General features: G+C 40.7%; 2 protein-coding genes and 1 pseudogene across 2 annotated transcripts in view; 2 read left to right on the top strand and 1 right to left on the bottom strand.

Moving 5' to 3' along the window:
- The window catches only part of TOP1MT (DNA topoisomerase I mitochondrial), a 95,804-nt gene extending 72,063 nt beyond the window's left edge, over positions 1–23,741 (top strand). Inside the window, exons 16-21 of the mRNA XM_069096904.1 lie at positions 8,445–8,513; positions 9,337–9,451; positions 19,276–19,403; positions 20,878–20,972; positions 22,788–22,937; positions 23,527–23,741. Of these exons, the coding sequence (XP_068953005.1) occupies positions 8,445–8,513; positions 9,337–9,451; positions 19,276–19,403; positions 20,878–20,972; positions 22,788–22,937; positions 23,527–23,629 (660 nt within the window). The 3' untranslated portion in view covers positions 23,630–23,741. The remainder of the gene's footprint in view (positions 1–8,444; positions 8,514–9,336; positions 9,452–19,275; positions 19,404–20,877; positions 20,973–22,787; positions 22,938–23,526) is intronic.
- On the top strand, positions 10,452–11,922 carry LOC138167940 (elongation factor 1-gamma-like). The gene has a single exon (XM_069096905.1). The coding sequence runs from the start codon at positions 10,497–10,499 to the stop codon at positions 11,814–11,816; it is 1,320 nt and encodes a 439-aa protein (XP_068953006.1). The 5' UTR covers positions 10,452–10,496; the 3' UTR covers positions 11,817–11,922.
- A 1,806-nt stretch (positions 23,742–25,547) lies between the features above and the next one.
- Positions 25,548–26,547, bottom strand: part of LOC138167944 (zinc finger protein 850-like) — a 50,851-nt pseudogene continuing 49,851 nt past the window's right edge.

The following is a 26,547-nucleotide window of genomic DNA, read 5'->3' as shown; positions in this document are numbered from 1 at the left end:
AAAGACAAATGTCCTTTTTTTTCGCTGAAAGATTATGCTTAGTTTTTCTGGTTAGTTGATTCTTGATTGTAATCCAAGTTCTTTTGCCTTCCAGAATATCATATTCCAAACCCTCTTATTCTTTAATGTAGAATCTTCTTACTTAGTCCTGCATAATCTTGACTGTGGCCCCTCGATTATTGAATTGTTTCTTTCTGGCTGATTGCAGTATTTTCTCCTTGACCTGAGAGCTCTGGAATTTAGCTATAATATTCCTTGGAGTTTTCATTTTGGAACTCTTTGCAGAAGTTATTCAGTTACTATTTTATCCTCTGTGACTCTAGGACATCAGGGCAATTTTTCTTGATAATTTCTTGAAAGATGCTGTTCAGGCTCTTTTTTTGATCATGACTTTCACGTAGCCCAGTAATTTTGTTTTTTGTTTATTTTTAGTTTTCATCATTCATTCCACAAGGTTTTGAGTTACAAAATTTTTCCCCATCTTTCCCCTACCCACCACCCCAAAATAGCAATCCGACTGAATACCCTTTCCCCCAATCTGCTCTCTCTTATATCCTCCCTCATCCCCCTTCTGACTTTTCTAGTAGAGCAAGATGGATTTCTGTACCCCAGTGTCTGTATATCTTATTTCCCAGTTGCATGTAAAAATAATAATAACAACAACAACAATAATAATTCTTTTTAACATTTAATTTTACAACTTTGATTTCCATATTCTTTCCCTTCTTCCCTCATCACCCACCCCTACTGGGAAGATAAGCAATTCAATATAGGTTGCACATGTGTAGTTTTGCAAAACATTTCCATAGTAGATATATTGTGAAAGACTGACTATATTACCCTCCATCCTATCCCTCCCCCCACTTATTCTGTTTTCTACTTTGACCCTGTCCCTTTTCAAAAGTGTGTGCTTCTAACCACCCTATCCCCCAGTCTGCTGTCCCTTCTGTCATATGCCCCTCTTATCCTCTTCCTCCCTACTTTCCTGTAGGGTAAGATATCCAATTTAGTGTGTGTGTTATTCCCTCCTTAAGCCAAATTCAGTGAGAGTAAGGTTGACCCATTCCCTTTTGGCTTCTTGTTCTTCCCCTCCATTGTAACAGTTTCCTCTTGCCTCTTTTATATGAAATAATTTATCCTATTCTTTCTCTCCCTGTCTCCTCTCATTATATTCCTCCCTCACCTCTTAATTTTATTTTTTGGATGTCATCCCTTCCTATTGAACTGATCCTGTGCCTTCTGTCTGTACATGTACATGTATATACATACTCACATAAGTATTGCACATATACCCTCCTATATAAACATATATATGTATGTATACATGTATATACACATATATTCCCTTCAACTATCTTCATACTAAGAACAGTCTCATGAGCTACAACTATCATTTTTCCATGTAGGCATGTAAATAGTTTGACTTCAATAAGTTCCTTATTTTTTCTTTCCCTTGTTTACCCTCTCATGCTTCTCTTGCTTCTTATATTTGAATGTTAAATTATCTGTTCAAGATTTCTATTCATCAGTAATGCTTGAAAGTCCTCTTTCATTGAAAGACCATATTTTCCTCTGAAACATACTCAGTTTTGCTGGATGGGTGATTCTTGGTTTTAATCCTAGCTCCTTTGACTTCCGGAATATCATATTCCAAGCCCTCCAATCTCTTAATGTAGAAGCTGCTAGATCTTGTGTTATCCTGATTGTGTTTCCACAGTAGTAGAATTTTTCCTTCCTGGCTGCTTGTAATATTTTCTCCTTGACCTGGGAACTCTGGAATTTGGCTGTGATATTCCTAGGAGTTTTTTGGGGGGCATCTTTTTCAAGAAGTCATGGGTGAATTCTTTCAATTTCTATTTTGCCCTCTGGTTCTAAAATATCAGGATAGTTTTCCTTGAGAATTTCTTGAAAGATGATTTCTAGGTTCTTTCTTTGATCATGGCTTTCAGGTAGTCCAATAATTTTTAAATTATTTCTCCTGGATCTATTTTCCAGGTCAGTGGTTTTTCCAGTGAGATATTTCACATTGCCTTCTATTTTTTCATTTGTTTGGATCTGTTTTATAGTATCTTGATTTCTCATAAAGTCACTAGCTTCCATTTGCTCCAATCTAATTCTGAAGGAATGATTCTCTTCAGTGAGCTTTTGAAATTCTTTTTCCATCTGGCAAATTTGGCTTTTTAAGGCATTCTTCTCCTCATTGGCTTTTTGGGCCTCTTTTGCCATTTGAGTTAGTCTATTTTTTAAGGTGTTATTTTCTTCAGTCAGGTTGTTGACTCACTTTTCATGATTTTCTTGCATCATTTTCACTTCTCTTCCCAATTTTTCCTCCACTTCTCTTATTTGATTTTCATAATCCTTCTTGAGCTCCTCCATGGACTGTAACCAGTTCATATTTTTCTTGGAAGCTTTGGATGCAGGAGTTCTGTCTTCCTCCCATTCCACACTTTGATCCTTTTTGTCCCCAAAAAAAAGGAATCTAAAGTTTGACTACTCTACTTGCTTTGCTTCCTTTGCTTGCTCATGTTGCCAGTCAATTACTTGATTTTTGAGCTCTTTGCCATGGTAAAACTCTGTTTCCAGAATAGAGAGAGCTTTGTCCCAAATCACTGGGGTTTTCGTGGCTGCTGGAGGTATTAGTTGGGTGCCCTCTCTGCAGCCCCCTAAGCTCTGGCCCACTGGCCACATACCCCAGGACCTCCACCCAAGACAGTGGTCCAGATTCAAGCAGGTTAAAGCAAGAGCGATTACCCTCAGACTGGCTACTTGGTCCCCCTACAATCTGCAGGCCAGGAGCTATGGAGACAGCCACTCTGGGCAGCGGATGCAGCCGCCGTGCCTCCGCCACCTCTCTCCCCAAGGGCAGGGGCCAGACTGCACCCTTCCCTTGCAACAGAATTCCTGACTAACCTTTTACTTGCTCTTTGGCATTTATGGGTTGAGGAGTCTGAAAACCACCACAACTGCTGGTGATTCACTCTCCTGAAATCTGCTCTGGCTGCTGGTGGTTTGGGCTACTCTGAGGCCAAAACCGCATGGCTCATGTGGGACTGTGCTCTGCTTCCAGCGCTCTGTAATGGACCCTTCCTATAGGCTTGCTGGGCTGCTGTCAGCAAGAGATTTGTTTCTCTCTGTCACTTTGTAGGTTCTGTAGCTCTAAAATTTGTTTAGAGTCATATTTTATGGGTATTTGAGGAGGTTGTTGGGGGGACCTTATAGAAGTTCCTGCTTCTATGCTGCCATCTTGGCTCCGCCCCCTCTAGCCCAGTAATTCTTGAATTATCTCTCCTGGATCTATTTTCCAGGTCAGTTGTTTTTCCAGTGAGGTATTTTTACATTTTCTTCTATTTTTTCATTCTTTTGATTTTGTTTGATTAATTCTTGCTGTCTCATAGAGTCATTGGTTTCCACTTGGTCAATTCTAATTTTCAGGAATTATTTTCTTAGTTAGCTTTTGTACCTCCTTTTCCATTTGACCATTTCTACTTTCTAACGAGTTGTTTTCTTTTCCCAAGCTGGTCTTTTTTTCATGATTCTCTTGCATCTCTCTCATTTCTTTTCCCAATTTTTCTTCTACTTCTCTTTGATTTTTTAAAATCCTTTTTGAGCTCTTTCAAGAGGACCTTCTTGGGTTTGAGATCAATTCATATTCCTCTCTGAGACTTTGCATGTAAGTGTTTGGACATTGTCATCCTCTTCTGAGTTTGTATTTTGATCTTCCCTGTTCCCATGATAGCTTTCTATGGTTGGGACTCTTTTGGTTTGGGGTTTTTTTTTTTTTGCTAATTTTCCAGCCTATTTTATGTCTTTTAAAGTTGAACTCTGTTCCTGGGGTACAGGAGGCACTGTTTAAGCTTCTTGCACTGGGGGTCAGGGGCCTAGTCACTGACTTTATGTGCCAGTGCTGGCAGCTTGCTCACTGTGCCAGGATGGCTTGGCCTCATTGTACCTGTTGTGCCAGGGGATCCAGGCTGGAAGTTTTCCTGTTGTGCTGGGGCTAGAAGCCTCATAGCTGACCTACTGAGCCAGGACCTTGGGGCCTTGGTTACTGATATGTGCTGTGACTAAGAGCTTCCCGATGGCTTGCCCATATACTGCCTGCACTGGGCTTGTGTTCCCCTTTTACCCAAGTGAAACAGACTTAAGTCATCTTGGGTTGGGAAATTGTTTCACTCTCTCTTTTTGTGGGTTCTATTGCTCCAGAATTCATTTAGAGGCTTGATTTAGCATTGTTTCAATGGAAACTTAGGGAGAGCTCAGCCAACTTCCTGGCTTTTCTTCTCCATTTGCCTTGCTTTTCTTTTCTTAATGCATTTTAAGATTGCGTTGACTTTTTTTTTGGGGGGGAGGGTCAATTGGGGTTAAATGACTTGCCCAAAGTCACACCACTAATAAGTGTTAAGTGTCTGAGGCCAGATTTGACCTCTGGTCCTCCTGAGTCCAGGGCCAGTGCTCCATTTACTGTGCCATCTAGCCACCCCTATTGCATTGACTTTTTTCACTGTTACATTACCCTGATGTTTACAGTGATAACTCACTGAGCTTTCAAATTCACCAAAATGGCAGATCTTTTTCAAACTACTGTCTAGCTATGTCTTCCCCATCTGACTCAGTCCCAGACACACTCACAAAGATGGTCATACCCTTGATTTTACTATCACTCACTCTATCTCTATGTTCAAGAATTCTGAAATCCCCTCATCTGACCATAATCTATTGACTTTTTACCTCTCCTTCCTTCCCTTTACAAAACCCTACTCTTCATCCACACTATGACCTCCAATCCCTTGACTCCTCAGTTCTCTCGAAAGTCATTACCCCTGTATTAGCCATTCTCTCTTCTTCCCATTTTGACCCCTTGTTGAACCAATCCAACTCTACACTGTCTTTCTCTCTTGAGTCCCTAGCCCCCTTATCATATATGCTGATTATACCCAGCCAAGCCACAACCATGGATGACTCTCATCATTCATCACCTTTACTCCAACACATGTGTTGCTGAACAAAGATGGAAAAAATCACACAACTGTTCTGACTGGGTCCACTTCAAATTTATGTCACACAACCTCATCCAGGCCCTCACTACTGCTAGGTAATCCTTCTATGCATCCTGTATCAACTCACTATCCCAGTCTCCTCAGTGAACCTTCTAAACCTTTTAATCCCTCCTCAAACCTCACATGGTTCCCCTTTCCCTTCAACTCATATTTTACAGAAAAAATGGAGGTCATTTTCTGTGACTTCCCTCTTCTCCCCCCCATCCTTCTATCACTCGGGTCTCAGGTGCCTTCTGCCACTCTACTTTTTCATCCCTTTCTCACATGAGAAAGTGGCCTTGCTCCTTTCCAAAGCTAACCCTTCTACCTGTTCAAGTTACCCCCTTCCATCCCATCTCCTCCAACAGATGGTCTCTTCTGTTATCCTCATTCTATCACTTATTTTCAATCTCTTCCTGTCTACTGGCTTATTTTCTATTGCCTAAAACATATCCATGTCTTCCCCCTTCTAAAAAATCCCTCCCTTGATCCTTCCATTTCTACTATTGTTTTATATCTCTTCTGCCCTCTTCGAAAAAGCCATTTACAGTAGGTGCCTCTATTTGCTCTCTTCTCATTCTCATCTTAGCCCCTTACAACCTGGCTTCTGACAATATCATTCTACCAAAACTTCTCTCTCCAAAGTTGCTAATGATCTCCTAATTGCCTTTTCTCAGTCATCATTCTCCTTTATCTCTCTGTAGTCTTTAACACTCTTGGTCCCTCTCTCCAATTTGATACTCTCTTCTCTCCAGGTTTTTAGGGCACCACTTTCTCCTCATTTTTCTTCTACCTATCAAACCATTCCTTCTCTTTCTCCTTTGCCAGATCCTCCTCCAAATTATTCTGATTCTGCCCCAATCTCTGTACTCCTCCAGTCTCTCATCTGCAGCTTCGTTTTAAACATAACTGGATGTCCAGTAGACATCTTAAATTAAGTACATCTAAAACAAACTCTTCATCTTTTCCCCCTAAACATGCCTCTCCCTTTTACCTTCCCTGTTACTGTAGCAACATCATTTTCCCAGTCCTTCAGGTTCACAACCTAGTAGCTATCCTGGATTCCTCACGTCTTTCACTTTCCCTATTCATTCTTATACCAAGGCCTGTCAAGTTCACCTTTACAACATCTCTCATAAATGCCCCCTGCTCTCCTCTGACAGCACCATCATCCTGGTACAGGCCTTCTTCACCTCACACCTGGATTACTGCAATATCCATTAAAGTGATTTTTCTAAAGCACAGGTCTGATCATCTCTCTGTCTCTGTCTCTCTGTCTCTCTCTCTGTCTCTGTCTCTCTCTGTCTCTCTCTCTCTGTCTCTCTCTCTCTCTCACACACACACACACACACACACACACACACACACACACAAACTAATATAAAACTCCATTGGCCTCCCTGTTGCCTCCAGGATTAAATACAAAATGTTTTTTCAAAACCCTTCACAACCTAACTCTCCTCTACCTTTCCAGTCTTTCTATACCATATTTCCCAACAAATATTCAAGACCTCCTGGCTATTCCATGTGTTGAATGCTCTTCCATTACTCTTCTACTCCAACTACTGACCTTCCTGGCTTCTGTGAGAAACGTGCTGTCAGAGAAGTGAAATCTCAACTGATAAAGCCAGGAAAGCAGTTTATGACATTCTTACAAGAGTAGGTATCCAGCACACAGACAGCTGGAAGTAGCCAGTCTTTATCCCCACTCCCAGCCACAAGCCCCCTCCCCCTGTCACTCATTGGCTGGATACAACTTCCTGAACTTCGTATTCCATGTTTTTCTCTTATATATGTTCCCCCTCCCTTACATTGCATGTATATTCAAATTAGCTTGCTCTACCCTGGGGGTATGTTTGTTAATATTTAATACTCGGTAAGCTTACGTACAAGCTTCTGACCTTTTACCCAATTGGAAGCCAGGTTCTACTAAGCTACAACTCTGGTTGGAACTAGTTACTTCTGGCTTACAACCTATTATGTTTCCTACAAGGCTAGGAGTATGTGTATGTGTCACTTCTGTGGAAACAGAACTCTTTCGTCTGTTTCTCACACTTCCTTTAAATCCCAACTAAAATTCCACCTTCTGCATGAAGCCTTCCCCTACCCTTAAAGTCCAGTGCCTTCCTTCTATGAATTATTTCCTATTTATCCTGTTTTTAACTTGCTTTATATGTATTTGTTTGCATGTTGTCCCCCTCTTTAGATTTTAAGCTCCTTGAGGGCAGAGAGTTTTGCCTCTTTTTTGTATCCCAGCACTTTAGCACAGTGCCTTGCTCATAATAGGTACTTAATAAATGTTAACTGATTAATGGTTGATTTCCAACCAAAGGTTTCTTGCTCAAGCTTCCTTGCTCAAGGTCTTGAATTTCCTCATGCGATTATAACTTCTTAATATATGATGTTCTGTCCTGTCCCACTCCCTTTGACTGTGTCTTTTTATGAGATATTCTTTTCCAAATTCATATTTTAGTCAAGGGTCTCATACCATCAAGTGTCAGTAAGGTCAGATTTACCACCTTGTGATAGAATTCATCATGCTTTTTGCCTCTTCTTTATGCATTTCTATGTAGAACTTTGAGGCCATGGAATGAACTTCTCAGTGTCTCACTTTTTTTCTTCTTCCTATATATGTAACTGTACTTAGTGGTACCTAGCTGACATAAACAAGGAGTTCTCTTCCTATTCCTTCTCCTTTTCCCCCTCCTAATCCCCACCATCCCCTTTGACTGGATTTATAAGTCTCTAAAGGAGTACATTCTTATCCATACTTGTTAAGTACATTCCATCTTTGATAAGGATCCTATGATTCCTGTATTTTACTCCATGGTGCAAAATCTAAATCCAGTGCTCAGCACCTATTATTCATTTCACCAATCTTCCTTTATGTTCTGAATCTCTTCCCTTCCCGTTACTGAACAGCATTGGACAAACCACTTAAGACTTTCAAGTTCTTACCTGAGTAATACTTCTGTTTCTTTGTGCTTTGGAGGTAACCCTGGGGTCTTGAAAGCTATGCTAGCAGACCATAAGTTCAGGCAGGTCCTGCAAGTTGGAAAATTATTTAATATGGGCCTGGCAGCAGCCACCTATCTAGAACAAATCTAGACAAGTGCTAAGAGGCTCCAGGTCAGACACCAGGAGGTGAATGTATTTTCACCACAACTCATTCACTCCTTTCAGGCTTCCATGGAATGATTGTGATCAGCATCAGTAGACAGAGTAGCTTTTCAAGTGAAATCATTGATTCCTGAAGTATTAAAATAAATGTGGGACCTTTTGGTCACCAACTTGATTCCTGTACCTCACCTGCCTTCTCCCAACTCCCATCATGTCCTTTTATTATGAATTTGTTTTGAGACTGTCCATAGTATTCATACATGCTTTGGGTTTTTCTCTTTGTTACAGGTATTTCAGAATTTGCAGCTCTTCATGGAGAACAAGGACCCAGGGGATGATCTGTTTGATAGACTTAATGTGAGCTTTTTTTGGGGAAAAAAAAAATGGTTCCTATTCACTTTGCTACTGATGTCATACTGATCGCATAAAATGTCATTGTCACTTCAGCAATGTATTTTATCTGTAATATTGGTCTGACTGAAGGTTATTGAACAGCAAATAGAACACAGCATTTCAAAGCTGACATGAATAATAGATTCATGTCTGTTAAATATAGCTTTAAAAAGTCTTTTGACAAGAAATAATTGGGGCGGCCAGGTGGCTCAGCGAGTAAGAGCACTGGCTCCAGTGTCGGGATGACCTGGGCATCAAATCTGGGCTCAGATACTTAGCACCACACCCAGAAATAACTGGCCGTGTAACCTTGAGCAAGTTACTTAACCCCGATTGCTTTAAAAAAAAATAATGCTTTAATTTATCACACACTGAATGTTTCTTTGTTATTGTGTTAGTCTTGGTTGGTGGTGCAGAAAATCTTACCTTGAAATGTCCACAGTGTAGTAATGTGTTAGCAGCAAGTGGAGAGTATCTAACCAGACAGTGGTTAGATTTGAATCTGTCACAGGTACAGGATAGGCTGAACTCTGTCCCTGTGACTATTATTACACAGAGGCTGGTTTCTTGGCAAGGACTGGTAGAAGATCTTCATACGATCAGTTGTATGCAAACTGCCCAAATTAGAAAAGCTTTGTTACTCTTTTCATTTCCTTTGACTGCTCTATACTCTCTTCTCATGCTTTCTCCCTATCTGCCTGATCTGCTAAAAATTGAAAACAGAAAATAAGCATTTAAGGCATTCTTGAAAATCCTTTTTAAAGCCCTTTTGTTCCTTTGTCTTCAGACATCAACCTTGAACAAACATCTTCAGGACCTGATGGATGGATTGACAGCCAAGGTGTTCAGGACTTACAATGCATCTATCACACTGCAGGAACAACTGAAAGCACTGACCAATGGTAATGAGCTCCACCACAGTGTGGATTAGCCTGTTGGTACTCAGGAGGGAAAGAATAGTGTAGTTTATTAGACTTTTTAAATTGTAGTGAGATTAGCAGTGCTTGGGTTTGATGCTGATCCTGCCACTACTGCCCATGAACTTGGGCAGAGTATTCTGCTTCTCTGTGCCTCAGTTCCTTCACCTATTCACTGGGATGATGATCTTTGCCCTCCTAAGGCTATTGTGTTAAGTCTTAAATTGCTATAGCAATGTAATCTGCCCTTATTATCATAAAACAGTTAATTATTTGAGTGACTACTGTTTACAATATAGTAGGCAGATAACAAGGGACAAGATACAAACTTGGAAACGGAAGTATCTGGTAAGGGAAAGGCGAAAGAGTTTTCAGTGACCTAAGTAAGGTTGTAAACTTTGGGGACTGTTACAAAGTAAAATAAACTTTGTGTTTGGTATGTTAGTGGTGGGAGTAGTTCTTTGTTAGTCAGTGAGCATTTATTAAGGGCCTACTGTGTGCCAGGCACTGTGCTAAGTAAGTTCTGGTTTTATAAGGAAAGGCAAAAAATCAGTCTCTGCTGTCTGGGAGTTCACAAACTGATTGGGGAGACAATATGCAAATAATGTATGTATGATCAAGATATAGACAGGATACATGGGAGATCATCTCAGAGGGAAAGCACTAATACTAAGGAGGCTTGGGAGAGGCTTCTTATAAAAGGTGTAACTTTAAGTGAGATTTGAAGGAAACGGAGAGAACTAAGAGGTAAAGATGAGGAGAATGTTCCAGGCATGGGGGCTGGCAGCCAGTGAGAATGTCTGGAGCTGGGAAACAGGTTACCTCATGGCAGGAACATGGAAGAAATCAGTACTAGTGGATCACAGAATACATGGAGGTGAGTAAAGGTGTAAGAAGGACCGAATAGGTACGCAGGGGCCAGATCATGAAGGGCTTTCAGTATCAAACAGGATTTATCTTTGATCCTGTAGGTAATAAGGAATCTGGAGTTTTTTAAAAATGATTAGACCTCTTTCTCTGCGGAATCACCATGGCGGCCGGGACCCTGTACACATACCCTGAAAACTGGCGGGCCTTCAAGGCCCTCATTGCTGCACAGTACAGTGGGGCCCAGATCCGTGTACTGTCCGCACCTCCCCACTTCCACTTTGGTCAGACCAACCGCACCCCCGAATTCCTCCGAAAATTTCCTGCGGGCAAGGTTCCAGCGTTTGAGGGTGATGATGGGTTCTGTGTGTTTGAAAGCAACGCCATTGCACGCTATGTGAGCAATGATGACCTTCGAGGCTCGACCCCTGAGGCTGCTGCCCAGGTGATCCAGTGGGTGAGTTTTGCTGACAGTGACATCGCTCCTCCAGCCAGTACCTGGGTGTTCCCCACTCTTGGCATCATGCACCACAACAAACAGGCTACAGAGAATGCAAAAGAGGAGGTGAGGCGGGTTCTGGGGCTGCTTGATGCCCACCTGAAGACTCGGACCTTCCTGGTGGGGGAGCACGTGACTCTGGCTGACATCACAGTTGTGTGCACCCTCTTGTGGCTCTATAAGCAGGTCCTGGAGCCATCGTTCCGGCAGGCCTTCCCCAACACCAACCACTGGTTCCTCACCTGCATCCACCAGCCCCAGTTCCAGGCAGTGTTGGGAGAGGTGAAGCTTTGTGAGAAGATGGCGCAGTTTGATGCTAAAAAGTTTGCTGAGACTCAGCCCAAGAAGGAGGTCCCAAGAAAAGAGAAGGGACAGCGAGAAGAGAAACCCAAGGCCCAGGCAGAGTGGAAGGAAGAGAAGAAGGCAGCTGCGGCTCCCAGCCCTGAGGAGGAGATGGATGAGTGTGACCAGGCCCTAGCTGCGGAGCCCAAGGCCAAGGATCCCTTTGCCCACCTGCCCAAGAGCACGTTTGTGTTGGATGAGTTTAAGCGAAAGTACTCCAATGAAGACACGCTGATGGTGGCCCTGCCGTACTTCTGGGAGCACTTCGACCGTGATAATGGCTGGTCCCTGTGGTATGCCGAGTACTGCTTCCCCCAGGAGCTCAGCCAGACCTTCATGAGCTGCAACCTCATCACTGGAATGTTCCAGCGCCTGGACAAGCTGAGGAAGAATGCCTTTGCCAGCGTCATCCTTTTTGGCACCAATAATAGCAGCGTCATTTCTGGAGTCTGGGTTTTCCGGGGCCAGGAACTCGCCTTCCTGCTGAGTCCAGACTGGCAGGTAGACTACGAGTCCTACACGTGGCGCAAGCTGGATCCTGGCAGTGAGGAGGCCCAGACCATGGTCCGAGAGTACTTCTCCTGGGAGGGGGCCTTCCAGCACATGGGCAAACCCTTCAATCAGGGCAAGATCTTCAAGTGAACACCCTCCCCTGCTACCATCTAGCTGCCTGCTTCCTCCTCTGCAGGGAGGTGCCAGTCATTAAACGAAACTGAACACAGAAAAAATAAAATAAAATAAAATAAAATGATTAGACCTGTGCTTAAGGAAGATTAGTTTGACACCTGAGTGGGGGGAGGGGGGTGAACCTGAGTTGGGGGGGTGAACCGGAGGGGAGAGAGACTTGAGGCAGGAAGTCCAACCAGAAGGTTATTGACACAGCATAACAGGTATGAGGTGATAAGATCCTATACCAGGGTGGTAGTGTTGTGAGAGGAGAAAAGAATGTTACTTAATAAGGTAGAGAGAACAGTACTTGACAACTGATTGAACATAATGAGAGAGAGAGAGAGAGAGGAGTTACAGGTGACACCTGGAAATATGGTGTTAGTATAGTGAATTAAATGGGACTGTTTTAAAACAAAACAGGAAGTATGGTATCTTACTCTGATTAAAAGAAAAATAGTAATATCATGGGACCTAGTGCAAAGAAACAAATTTAGCAGTTATAACCTTGACAGGGTAGATTTACTAATGAACAGGAAACAAATTGCAGAATAGATTAGAAAACAAAGCCCATCAATTTGGTATTTATAAGTAACATCTAAACTGTAAAAGTTAAGGGTGAGATTAAAATCTGTTAGATTTCAGGTGAGTTAAAAATAAGTAGGAGTTTGCAATTATGATTTCAGATAAGAAAATAATAAACAGATATCCTTAAGAGAGACAAAGAGGAAAGCATCATTATGATTAAAGTAGTAGAGATCATAGGATCCTAAAGAGGGGCTTTAGAGGCTATGTAGTGAACCTAGACCTAAAAAGCAATCTGTTCTTCAGTATAGCTAATGAATTCTTGTAGTCATTCACCCTTTACTTGGAGATTAAAAATATTTTTTCCTAATCTATTAAAAAGGAAACTAGCATCCTGAATGCATTTTGAGCCATAGCTTGTTCAATGATCAATACAGCAGAGAATCTCTCCTGGGAGACAATTTAGTCCAAACCATACCTGAACAAGAATCCTTTCTGCACCTAACAAATGGGAAGAGAACCCACTTCCTACCAGACCATTCTACTTTTAGATAGCTTTAATTGTTAGAAAGTTTTTTCTTACAACAAATTGAAATTTTTCTCTTCTCCTTCCAGCCCATTGCTCTCAGTTTTGCCCCCTGGGACTAAGCTGAACAAGTCTAATCTCTCTGCCAAATGATAGCCCTTCAGTTACTTGAAGTAAGCTAGCATGGCCCTCTTCAGTTTTCTTTAGTCTAAGTTTACATTCCTGATTGCTTCAGCCCGTGCACATGGGCATGATCTTAGGGGCCTTAGTCATCCTAGCTAGTCCTCTAGATGTTCCCACCTTATCAGTGTCCTTAAAGTGTGGTTCTAAGAAATAAACACAAATAATCCAGACGTGATGTGACTTTACCCTGCTAGGCCTCAATTTACTTATCTTTAAACTGAGATATTGGACTATAAATGACTCCTAAGGACCCTTCCACTCTAAATCCATAGATCCTATAATCTTATTTTTTAAATGAACTAATAAAACAAAGAGGTGGCCTTTTTCAAAAACTTGTAATAAGCCATTAGCTAATTAGTTTTTTTTAAAAGAAAGCAAAATTAAATTAACATAAAAAATTTAAAGAGTGAACTCATAACAAATGGTAAGGAAAAAATAAAATTATAAGAAACTTGTAGAGCAAAATAGATGGCAGCTGAATAGGAACATAAACTAAATGGAATGAGAAATTACAAAAATATAAAATGTTAAAATAAACAAAATAGGAAATTATAATCTTAATATTTCCATCTCTGAAAGAGAAATTAAGCAAACCATGGAAGAATTCCTATGGGAAAAAATCTGAGTCTAAACAGATTGACAAGTGATTTCTCTAAGATATTTTAAGAAGGAATCCCTAGGTTATATAATCTTTTTTTTTTTAATAAAGGAAGAAGGCATTCAGATCATTTTTATGAAACAAATGTGTTGCTAATTCCAAAATCAGGAAAGAATAAAGTATGAAATAATACTGTATATCAATATTGCTAATGAAAATTGGTCAAAAAGAGTAAATAAAATATAAATCAAAAAAGTATTCATTTTGATCATATTGGATTTTATAATGCTAGAAATAAAATCAAATAAACAAAATATCAGTAGATGTAGATACAGCTTTTAATAAAATACGTCTCTTGTTAAAAATAAAAATAAAAGGACTTTTCCTTAATATCTAAAATATTAGGCAGCTAGGTGACATAGTAGATAGAGAGCTGGACCTGGAGCCAGGGAGACCAGAGTTCAGATTTGGCCTGAAGCTCTTACTAACTGTGGAACCATGCCCTAGTCACTTAACCTCTGCCAGCTTCTTTCCTCCTATGTAAATGGAGATGATAATAATAGAATTTTCTTCCCAGGGTTGTGAGGATAAAATGAGGTAACCGAGGTCTTTGTAAAGGATAAATGTTAGAAGCTTTCCTAGCAAGAGTGGTAGAAAAGTAAGGATGCCTACTACCCTATTATTATTTTATATAGTGATATAAGTATAATAAGCATTAAGACAAAATTAAGGAATCAAGGGACTAAGTAAGCATTATTATAGAAGGCAAAATTATGTCTGTGGACAGTATGGTCTCTATGATTTATTGAGACAGTGGCTTCAGCATAATCGCATTGTATACAAAATGTAGAAATCATCATTATTTCTGTATATTACAATAATCAAGATAAAAATAAGAGGAATAGGGCGACTAGGAGGCGCAGTGAATAGAGTACTGGCCCTGGAGTCAGGCGGACCTGGGTTCAAATGTGGCCTCAGACACTTAACACAAAACTAGCCGTGTGACCTTGGGCAACTCACAGCCCCAATTGCCCTACCTTCCCCCCTCCAAAAAGCAAAAATAAATAAATAAATAAGAGGAATATCACTTAAAATAACAAAATGGAATCTTAATGTAGTTAACCTAACACACATGATCTATATAAGTAAAACTGCAAAACAATTTTCACTGAAATTAAGGTAGAATTAAATAAAATAGACCTATTATTGTGTTCATATCACCAAGAAGGTTCTTGTCAAGAAAAGGCCAGTCTAAAAATGTCGTAGCTCTATTTGTACTGGTAAAAATTGATAAATGAACCATGTGCTTAATGATTGGAGAATATCTGAACAAATTTTAATGTGTTGATTGACAATCATTTAAGCACCCTGCTGTGTCCTAGGGGCTGTTCTAGGTGCTAGAAATGCAAATAAAAAATGAAACGGCCTCTGTCGCCAAGAAACTTACGTTTTCTCAGGGAGACAATGTATAAATACATTAATATGTATGTAAAATATGTAAAAAGCCAATGCAAGAGTAATAACTGGAGAATGAAGAAGGTAGTGCTTGGGCTAAGGGAAAACAAGAGATTCTGCCGGGCAGGTTAGATTAGGAAGTATATTGCAGGCATGAGGGACACCAGAGCAGAGACACAGAGTTGGAATGTAGAGTGTTTTACTACATGCAGAATAGTCAGAAGATTACTTTGACTGTGCCATTGAGTGTGGGAAAGAGAATATTGTATCATGAGTCTGGAAAGGTAGGTTGGGGCCAAGTTGTACATAGCTTTAGAAGGTTAAAGAAAATCAACTTAGGCAGCAGGTGTGGAAAATAGATTGGTGTGGTGAGAGACTTGAGACAGGAACAGCAATTATGATGCAATTGCAGTAGTCCAGATGAAAGGAAATGATGATTTGTAACTGTCAAGGCCCTAAGGTGGTGACAGTATAAGTAATGAGAGGGGATTGGACATGAGATGTTGTGACGGTAGAAACGGCAACTTTTGGCAACTGATTAGATATGTGGAATGTATCTGAATGTAATGGAATATTAGTGTGCCATAAGGAGCAACAAATAGGAAGAATTGAAAGAAATTTGAGAAGACTGTAATATGGGATGCAGTGTGAACGCAGCAAAGAACGTGACATGCAATTACAACTTTAAATTGCAACAAGACTCAGATCAAAAAGAAAGGACAACACTGATACTTATAAAGCATTTACCCATCTTTTGGAAAAGCAGAAAGTTATCAAAGCATAAGTTTGTATATAGCATCATTTGCAATCACTGTTTAATGTCATTTTATTTAACTTTTAATTAGGATTATATATTCTGGGAAATTGAGGAATAAGCTACAATTTTTTTACGATGTTGTGGAACAAAAAGTATTCAAGTAAAAAAAATTTTAAAACCAAACTGTTGAGATACCAGAGAGATTGAGATCCAAGAAAAGGCTATCAGATTTAACCATTAAGAGGCTGTTGGTATTTGAGGATTGTGTAAGTATATCATTCTGGAAAGCACTTTGGAGTTAGACAAAGAAAGTGACTAAAATGTTCCTAGCCTATGACCCAGACCTCTCTTTGCTAGCAGTACTTTCCAGAGAAATAGGTGCCAACTATACAGGGATAAAAAAGACCTCTCTATGAGCCCAGATAGTAATGCCGGGTTTGTTGTAGTAGTGAAGAGCTGGAAACATAATAGATGACCATGGAGAACAACCAGACACATTGTAGCATATGAATGTAAAAGAACATTAGCTAATATTGCTAAGCTTTAAGAAACAGTGAATGTTATGAATACAGAGAAGCATTGGAGGACTTACATGAAATGATGCAAAATGAAGTAAATAGAACCAGGAAAACCGTATATACAACAACTACAGCAATGTAATTGGCAGGAATAGCAACAACAGAGTAGTCGAAACCAAATGGTATGAAATTATGATGACTAAACTTGGACCCAAAGAAGAGAGATGAGAAGGTACTTCCCCTCATTCTTTCCAGAGGTAGGAGACTATAGGCATGAAGCCACTCCATATAATGTCTGATTTTTTTCAATATGCTGTTTTTTTGAGACTGTTTTTGTTTTCCTTTTTTTTTTTTTTTACAGGAGATGGTTTAGAGATGGAGTGGGGGGGTAGAAATACTTTGGGGGAGGCAGGTTATAAAAACAGAAAATGTAAATGTGATTTTATTTTTTAAAAAGAGGTTGTTGATAACTTCAGAGCAGTTTCAATGTTGTTAAGGTTAGAATCAGATAATAAGAGGTCAAGAAGTGAGTGGGAAGTGAGAAAGTAATAGCATTGATTTTATTTTATTTTATTTTTTGCTTTTTTTGGGGGGAGGGTGGAAGGCAGGGCAGTTGGGGTTAAGTGACTTGCCCAAGGTCACATGGTGAGTGTGTCAAGTGTCTGAGGCTGTATTTGAACTCAGGTCCTTCTGACTTCAGGGCCTGTGTTCTATTCACTGCGCCACCTAGCCACCCCAATAGTGATTTTAAACAGCTTTTTCCTAGGCATTAACTGTGAAGGGGGAAAGATATAGAATACCAATTTGAGAAGATGGCAGAGTCAAGGGAGGATATTTTTAGAGGTGAGAGAGACTTAGGTATGTTTTTAGGCAGTATGCACTAGATTGTGTATGATCTCCAAGGGCCAAACTTCTGGTAGAAATATAAGCAAATGGTATTAAGGACATAAGGGGATTACCACATAGTACTGATGGTTTGATCAAAATAAGAAAACACAAATTTGTAGCAGACCCAGTTGTGTGACTTTCTCCTGTATTGTTTAGAAACAGCATAAGAATGGATAAAAAGAGGGACCAAGGGTTTAGCAAAGCTGGAACAAGAGGAAATGGGGTAAAGGGATTCAAAAAAGGAAGACCATGTGGAATAGTCTAGCTACCTATAGGTCAAGATTGGAGATAAGAGAGACTAGAGGTCATAGTGAAGATTGGTTACAGAGAGACAGCTGACAGGACAGGAAGTTATAATCATTGAGAGCAGTTTCAGCTTCCCATATTGTGAAGGTATGAGTGATGGGAAGATCTTAGTTTGACCATTTCTGTGAGTGGCTGAGGTAGAATGAAGTAATGGGTCCAGAAACTTGAGATTGCGGAATTAGGCCAGGATGTTCAAGAAGATATCATACATGAATGTTGAAGTACCCAATCATGAAGGCATGGATTAGGATGGAAACTGAGATCCATATTCTAAATTCCTGGCTTACCTAGATGACAAAAATACATTGAACCAGTGCTCAAGGGAAAGGTTACTGAGTGATTTCATCAGTCTGAGGATCTGGAAGTAAGTAGCTGGTGTGTCTCTTCTATGCTCAGTGTGTTGGCAAGCATGAAAGAATAACTGGTACTTGAAAGGGTGGTCTGAGATGTTGGGGCTTCTGGAAGGAACCAGGTAAGAAGGGGTATAGGATGACAAAGGGGAGCTTGTTAATGGTAGAACAGAGGGCAGAAGGGCAGGACAGCAGAGGAGGATAGAGACTGGGCAGTGATTTCAGGGGTAGGTACAATGATTGTAGGGAGGGGAAATTAGCACCAAACCCCAAATACCAGAAAAACTGGGGATGAAGGCAGATGTCAGTAAATACTTGTAACTCTCAGTGCCGATTCTTTTGCTTAATGCTAACATGGGAGCAGATCGAGATAATAATGCATACCTAGAAAAGAACTTACCTCTCTGCAGCATGCGCTGGGCTCTTGATTGAGCTTAGATTCCATGTCCTGGACATATTTTTGGTCATGAAAAGCCTGATGTCAGAGTGCACGGTAGTTATGGGGGACTGTTTTCTCCCAAGTTTGGTTGGCTACTGAGCAGCATACTACCTTCCCACATGACAATAGTTCCTGGAGTGAGGCAGCCTCTGAAGCCAATCCTAAAAAAGGGGCTGAGGGTGGCCATCTCATCTCCCTGGGGTGAGTGATAGTAACTCATTTACATGTATTTATGTAAATGATCCATTTTCCCCCATTCATTTATTGTTGTTTAGTTGTTTTCAGTCTTCTGACTCTTCATGACCCCATTTGGGGTTTTCATGGCAAAGATAATGGAATGGTTTCCCATTTCCTTCTCTAGTTCATTTTATAGATGAGGAAACTTAGACAAGCAAGGTGAAGTGTCTTACTTAGGATCATGTAGCTAGTAAGTGTCTGAGGCTGAATTTGAACCCAGGTTTTCCTGACTCCAGGCTCTCTACTTTATCCACTGTACCATCTAGAAGCCTATTTTTTCATTCACATGATCTTAGAAGTTTAGAACTGGATTGGATCTTGGTCTATCCACCCTCCTTTAAAGATTAGGAAATCCTTTAGGAACCTGAGGCCCAGAGAAGTGAAGTTATTACTTTTTGGAGTCATAGCACTAGAGGTCTTTCCTCCATTTGGGAAAAAGCAGATGACTCTGGATCCTTGTAAAAGTGTGATTAGGAATCAGCCCTCAAGGCCCAAGTAGTCAATTAGGCTGTTGGAGCTGAAAAGGGAGGCAGTATGTGTTGGATTGCAACCACGAGCACATTCTTCATAGTCACTCCCTGGGTTCTTGTTCCTCCTTTCAGTGTTCTCTTTGTATCTTTACTCTCTTATAAATGTGTCTCTGTATCTTCTAGCTGAAGACAACATAGCAGCTAAAATTTTGTCCTACAACCGAGCAAACAGAGCAGTAGCCATTTTATGCAACCATCAGCGGGCAACTCCTAAGACTTTTGAGAAGTCCATGCAAAATCTCCAGACAAAGGTAAGTAGATATAGATTACTAATAACTGTGAAGGAGGTCGTTTTTAATGTTACAGACCCCTGCAGTCCATCCATCTGTCTTCTGGAATGTGGCCCTGTATATGTATAGGGTGGATGGGAAGTACCTGATGCCCCTCTGCTCCTCTCTCAGCCAGGTTTCAGGGAGTGTTTCCTTTTCTGAGTTTTCTTACCCTACTCCTGATGTTCAGTTACCCTGTTCCCAAGCCAAGCCGGTCACTGCCTCAAATAGTTGAGGAGACATAACTTTGTTCCAGGTTCCTGTATATTGAGCTATATCTCTCCAAAGGGGAGTGATATTTATTCCTGATCACGATGTGACTCAGAGCTTTGGAATCTGATTCCTAACCAAAAGAAACTTGTTTGAAAGTAGTAGTGGTCCACTTGGGCATATTATGCCAATGGGTTACAAGTCTTCATATCCAGCTCCCTCATTTTACAAATGAAGAAACTAAAGTCCAAAGAGCCAAAGTGAGTAAATGGCAAAAGTGGGGTTTCAATCCAGACCCTCTGCCGGCAAACCCAGTGCACCTTCTTCGCTTTGCTGCTTCATGATCACCCTTTTTTTCATCTGAGTACCATAGTGCCTTGGTAAATGTGAGATCTAAGTGGGGAAGCCCCATAATATGGAGTGAGAAAAGCACTGGACTTGGAAACTGAGTTTGATTCTTTCTATCAGGATTCTTTCTAGCATTGTGACCTCACAAATCACTTTATCCTCTTTGACTCAATTTACTCATCTTTAAAGTTGGAACTAATTCCTGCCCTTAGTAACTAGGTCTATGAGGAAGACCAAATGAGATGATGTTTTCTTTGTAACCATAAAATAATCTAAGTTGTTAAAAGCAGATAATGTGGGACTTCTATGTTAATGCTATGAAGTATTTGCAAGTAAGAGCATGATTCCTACTTCATTTTTTAAGATTTACCAGTTTCCATTCTTAGTGTTTTAGAATTCCAGATTTATTTAAGATAGTGGGTCAGTAGCATCTTTGTAGAGAAAGCACGGCACAGCGGGCATATGATAGTATATGAGTTCTGTTTTCCCATTGGATGCCCTCATAATGGATAAGAAAGTGATCATCTTCAAAGGAGAGAGAACTTGGAATGCCATAGCTAAAGGCCCATTCTGAACAGATAATGACTGGGCCTTTAGGTGTTTGAAGAGTTGTCACAGGGAAGGGACGCTTGAGTTGTTCTGTTTGGTCCCTAATGGGTAAGAGGTTGCAGAGGCACGGATTTTGGTTCCTTATGAAAAGAATCTTGGGCTGCTTCAGAAGGTGGTAGGCTCTCCTTTACCAAATGTCTGTAAATGAAGGCTGAGTGACTGCTGGTCAGGAATCTTGTAGAAGGAATTCCTGTGGACATTCCCCTTAGACAGGGCTCCCTTTGAGGGTACCATCCAACTCCTACAGTTCTCTAATGAAGGGCTTGTCTAATGGAATTTTCTTTTGAAGATCGATGCTAAAAAGGAGCAGCTAGTGATGGCAAAACAGGAGCTAAAGAGAGCAAAAGCTGATTCCAAAGTGAGAAAGGATGTCAAGTCCAAGAGGTAAGTGCAGAGGTCTGCACAGATATGTCTGGTGGTGGCGGCCTTGGTGTTCCAGCATTCCTCAGAATGTATGAGATAGCTGTTATAGTTCAAATGCTTCCTTGACTAGTTCTCTAATTACTAATAACAAATTTAGTCAGGTATAGATAAACATAGTTAAGTTTTTTTTTTAAGCAATTGGGGTTAAGTAACTTGCTCAGGGTTACATGGCCAGGTGTTTCTGGGTGGGTGCTAAGTGTCTGAGTCCAGATTCAATCCCCAGGTCATCCCGACACTGGGGCCAGTGCTCTTACTTGCTGTGCTACCTGGACGTCCCAATATGGTTAAGTTTTAGCTAACATTTTGTCATCATGCTGATTGATAACTGATCTAAGACCAGTAGGTGATGGTATGAGGTACATAATGGTTTGATGGGAAGAACACTGGTCTTTGAAGTCAGAGGACACACCTGGACTATAGCCCCATCACTGGGTGACCAGAAGCAAACCACTTCCTCTCTCTAAGTCTGTTTCCTCATTTGTAAAATAAGGGGATCAGGCTAAGTTCTTTAAAGGTATCCTGCAGGGAGAGAGTCCACCAGACCTTTCCCTTTACACTGGAAAATCCACAAAGGCATGGGCAGCATCTCTTCCTTCTTCCATATGGTTTCAGGAACTTCATGCAGGCTTACACAGAATCAGGCAGAGAAACATTGGCATTAGGGGAGAAGCCAAGAGCCATTAGGGTGGAAATAGCAAGAGGATGTAACTGGGACACAGGAATAGCAAGACCGCAGAGGGCAGAAATACTTATACATATTAGAAGGCCCAGCAGTTTGGGACCATGGGTGAGAAGAGGAATAATTTTATATAGCCAGGCTCCTTCAGGTACTATAGTTTTTATTTAAGACAGCCAGACAATTAGGGAGGACAAAATTGATTTTTATCTTTTTTTTTTTAACTTAAATTTTAAAAAATTTAAGGAACCATAACACAATGGGGTCTTTTCCCTGCCCTCTGCCAAAATGGGGCCCTGTGAATAGCTTCTCAATAAGGACCTTATTTTCTCTCCATGAATAAGGATATAGGGCCAGGAGGTGGACAGTCCTTTTTCCTTCAGGTCCTATTCCTGAACTGTAGCTTCCCCACCCCACACCCACCCCCACTGGAGAAAGGGAGGACTTGTCCTTGTTTTGCTGGAAGTTATAGATCCACACTGGACATTTTAGGCACTAGATCTTATGTATCCTAGGCTAGCATATGGAATAGGCTTGGGTTCCACAGCCAACGCTGAGCTAGTAAGTTTGGACTCTATCTCCTAATTCCCAGCTTTGACAACAAGTTCCATTATTTACCAGTCATATATGGAGGAAGGGAAAGAAAGCCCTGTTTGTTCTGTTCACTTGCCACTGGGTTAAAAGATGCCTACATCTCCTCAGTATATGGAGTTGAGAAGCAAAAGAAATTGAAAGATGATGAGTTTCTTTAGATCTTCTGTTACATCATTTTATTAATAAGGTTGAGAGCCCAATTCTTTATGCCTGAAGTGTGCTGAAAAGCTCACTGGGTACAGTAAAGCTGAATTCTGGCTTCTGCTCTGTAGGTGGCTACGTATATGAGCTGGGGCCAATCTCCTCTGGATCTCCTCTCCCCTTTGCATTGTTAGATGGGTGCTAGCTAAGCTCTCTTCTGGCTATAACATTTTCGGCTTTCCCTCCAGAAGATCCTAAGAGATACTGTTTTTTCTATTCCTATTTATTGAGTCAGGCTACTTGGGAGCAGGCAGATGTTCAAGTGAAAAGGTGATTTAGTTTATTCTTACTCTTTTTTTCCCTAGTAATGTGGACAAGAAGAAAAAACTACTGGCCAGGTTAGAAGAACAGCTCATGAAGCTGTACACCCAAGCCACAGACAAAGAAGAAAATAAGCAGGTTGCCCTGGCTACCTCCAAACTCAACTACTTGGATCCCAGGATTAGTGTCGCCTGGTATGAGAAGCCAGAAGGAGATTGGCAGAATCTTCTACTAAATGTGTACTTTTTCAGAGGTCTTGGGTTGTATCAAGAGAGATGGGGATCTACTAGTTGAAAGGGGGCAGAAGCAAATGATTAGTTCTCCTGAGACCTTTTATCATCTAATATTTACCCATCTGTTCCTAACAGTGGTCTTGACCCTTCCTTGACCATCCTCTTTTTCCCAGTTTAGATTTTTAAAAATAATCTAGGCCCTTATTTGTGGTACTTGGTTTACTCACCACCCTTAGCTTTATTCTGACCTTCAGTTCACAGGATAGTGTCACATTTGATATTCTTCTTCTAGTTCTTGACCTCTTCACACATATGTTTGCAAAATCTGAATTAGTCATTGAGGTCCCTGTTCCTAGAACCAGAATGCTCTCCTTCCCCCTCTAAAATGAATGGAAAGAATACCTCCATGAAGTTTTTCTGATTTCCCCTTCCTCTCCCTTTCTCTTCTCAATTCTCCTTTTGTTGTGATTTAACTCTTAACCTCCTGTAGCATTTTTTCTTGTAGCTTTCTAGTAATGTACTTATCATGCAATATTGGACCTTTCCACAGGTGTAAGAAGTTTGGAGTGCCAGTGGAGAAGATTTATAATAAAACCCAGAGGGAGAAGTTTGCCTGGGCAATTGATATGGCAGATGAAGAGTTTGAGTTCTAAGCTAGCATTTCTGTATCTATTTTTGAATCGTTGAGGTTTTCAATTATTAAACAACATTTAGAGGAATTTTGTACAATGAAGTATTTTACTAAAGATGTATTTGGTTCTGCTATCTGAGTGCTGATACTGCTTCCTGGGTCTTGGACAGAAATATAATTGGGATCTCCTTTCTGATGTGACTGCTAAGGGCATCAGCCTTTTGACTTCTCTACCTTCTAGGACACCATGAAGTTTTATGACAGCAGACCATCTCTGTTGTAAGATTTGTCCCTTGAATTTATTGGTAATAATGAAAATCTTGAAAGGAAAATCCAAAACAAAATACTGTGGATGGGTGGGTGGGTGTATGCATGAAGAAGGTTTTTAGACATTAATTGTGAATTTCTTTTTTCCTTAAGAAATTTAGTAGGTTTTCCAAGATGAAAAGTCCAAGATTTCTTTACCTAAGGGAAGAGATTTCATATTTTAATCATCCTTAGTCAGAAACATGGGCAGCTCTATTGCTAAAGAAACAGCATCGTGACTCAGCAGGGACTAGAACTCAGGTCTCCTAATTGCCATTCCAGAGTTTTCTGTTGTAACAGTCTATAGATGCACAAAGTTAAATCTGGGTGAGATCTTATAGACCATGTCGACCAACTTCCTCATTTAGAAAAACATGCCAGTGGGAAAGGAGACGCATTCTCGCGTATTTGGAGGTGTGGAAGGGGAGGCAGTGACAGTTGTTGGCTTTTCTTCATGCCTCTACAGGACCTCTTCCTACTGCCTCTCCATCTCCAGAGAGAAGGTGAGACTGGTGCACCAATGGGTCTCTATCCTTTTAGCTTCTCAAATAATACAAGCCCTCCCCTCTGCTCCCCACAGCCGCAGCTTCTGGGGGAAATATGTCTTAAGGTCAGGATCCCATTATCATTTATCTTCAGGGCTCAAACCTCTAGTAGAGCCAGGTGAGAAAGCATGTTATCAGTGCCTCCCCCTACCAGAGGGCTGACATGGGCCACCCAGAGGATTCAGCTCCACACTGTTGACACTACTGCTCTGGCAAGATATTTGACCAGTTAGCCAACAGAAACTTCTTGAACACCTGGCTCTTGGCCAGGCTCCTTAGGGGATACAGCATACAAATAACATTTGCTCCCTCCCTTTAAAGAGCTCACAGTCTTATTAACAAGGGGTGATGAGACATGCACACAAATGAGAAGATCACATGCTGAAATGCATTGTATAGACACGGTGTTGTTATTAAAAATCACCAAATCTGGGAATAGGTAGAAAAGGTTTTCTGGGAAACATGGGACCTCTAGCTAGGCTTGTAGGATAAGGCAGGAGGAAGGAAGGGGTTCCAGATGACAAGGATGAAGGCTCAGAAGCAAAAACAAATATGGTGGTTAGATTAATATGATGGCTGGGTTTGGGGTTTAAAGAGTGATTGAAAATAGGGAAATTGGTTTCATCCAAGGACAACGTGGTACAGCCCAGAAGAAAATGACAGAAGCACAAACAGAAGAATTAAAACTTGGTGGTTATTTCTTAATATCCTTTGCTTCCATGAAACCATGCTCTACTGATTCTTTATTCCTTTGCTCTGTCCTGAGTAAGGAGGGGAAAGGCCCCAAAGACTTGCATACAGCTATCAATTTAGTTAGTGGTATAGCACTCGTTAATTGCCTCTTTACAGGTGACTTTTCTTACACAAAACCAATTTGTTTTGTCTCTGTCCATAAGGCCATTATCATTTGAGAACTATTCAAAAACTTTAAGATATAGAAAATTCATTTAAGAATTTTCCTTTATTGGGGGGCTAGGTGGCACAGTGAGTAGAGCACCAGCCCTGGAGTCAGAAGGACTTGAGTTGGATCCAGCCTCAGACACTTAACACAAAAAAAACTAGCCTTGTGACCTTGGGCAAGTCACTTAACCCCAATTACCCTCCCCCCCAAATTTTCCTTCACATATTCACAAGAAGTGTTTTGCTGAGGAGTATGTGTACTCTGACTAAAGACTTCTCCACAGTTGTACTCAGATGACATCTCTTCACTCTGAATTCTCTGGTGTTCAGTGACATCAGTTAAGCCTAAGCATTTTTTCACATCTATTAGGTATTTTTTGTTTCGCTTCTTTGTGGATTCTCTGGTGTTCAGTAAGTAGCAAAGATTGATTGAAAGCTTTCCCACATGCATTACATTCGTAGGGTCTTTCTCCTGTGTGAATTTTCTGATGCCTAATGAGATTGGAGCTCTGGCTGAAGGCTTTGCCACATTCTCTGCATTCATAGGGGTTCTCTCCATGATGTATTCTTTGATGTCTAACAACATTTGAACTATGGATAAAAGTTTTCCCACATTCATTGCATTCATAAGGTTTCTCTCCAGTATGAATTCTCTGGTGTTTAATAGCATCAGAGCTCTGACTGAATGTTTTTCCACATTCATTACATTCATAAGGTTTTTCTCCAGTGTGAATTCTCTGGTGACGTATAAGGTTTGAGCTCTGGCTGAAAGCTTTGCCACATTCTTTGCACTCGTAAGGTTTCTCTCCATTATGAATTCTCTGATGTCTAACTACATGTGAGCTGTGAATAAAAGTCTTCCCACAGTCACTACATTCATAGGGTTTCTCTCCAGAATGAATCCTGTGGTGTTTAATTACATCAGAGCTCTGGCTGAAGGTCTTTCCACATTCCTCACATTCATAGGGTTTTTCTCCAGTGTGAATTCTCTGGTGTTTAATAATATCTGAATGGCATTTGAAGCTTTTCCCACAGAGATCACATTTATGGGGTCTCCTTTCTTTGGCATTTCCTTGATGTTTAACAAAATTTGAATTCTGATTGAAGTCTTTCCCAGACCTATTCTGTTCATGGTATCCCTTCCCTTTGGGAGTTTTCCCAGATGAGGAATCTTTCTGCCTCTCTGAAT

The sequence above is a fragment of the Petaurus breviceps genome, unplaced genomic scaffold (assembly GCF_028583685.1).
Source record: "Petaurus breviceps papuanus isolate PSGF00001 unplaced genomic scaffold, PetGlider_PUasm1.0 339, whole genome shotgun sequence".
In the NCBI taxonomy this organism is placed as follows: domain Eukaryota; kingdom Metazoa; phylum Chordata; class Mammalia; order Diprotodontia; family Petauridae; genus Petaurus; species Petaurus breviceps.
This window is presented reverse-complemented; position numbering and strand designations above follow the sequence as displayed.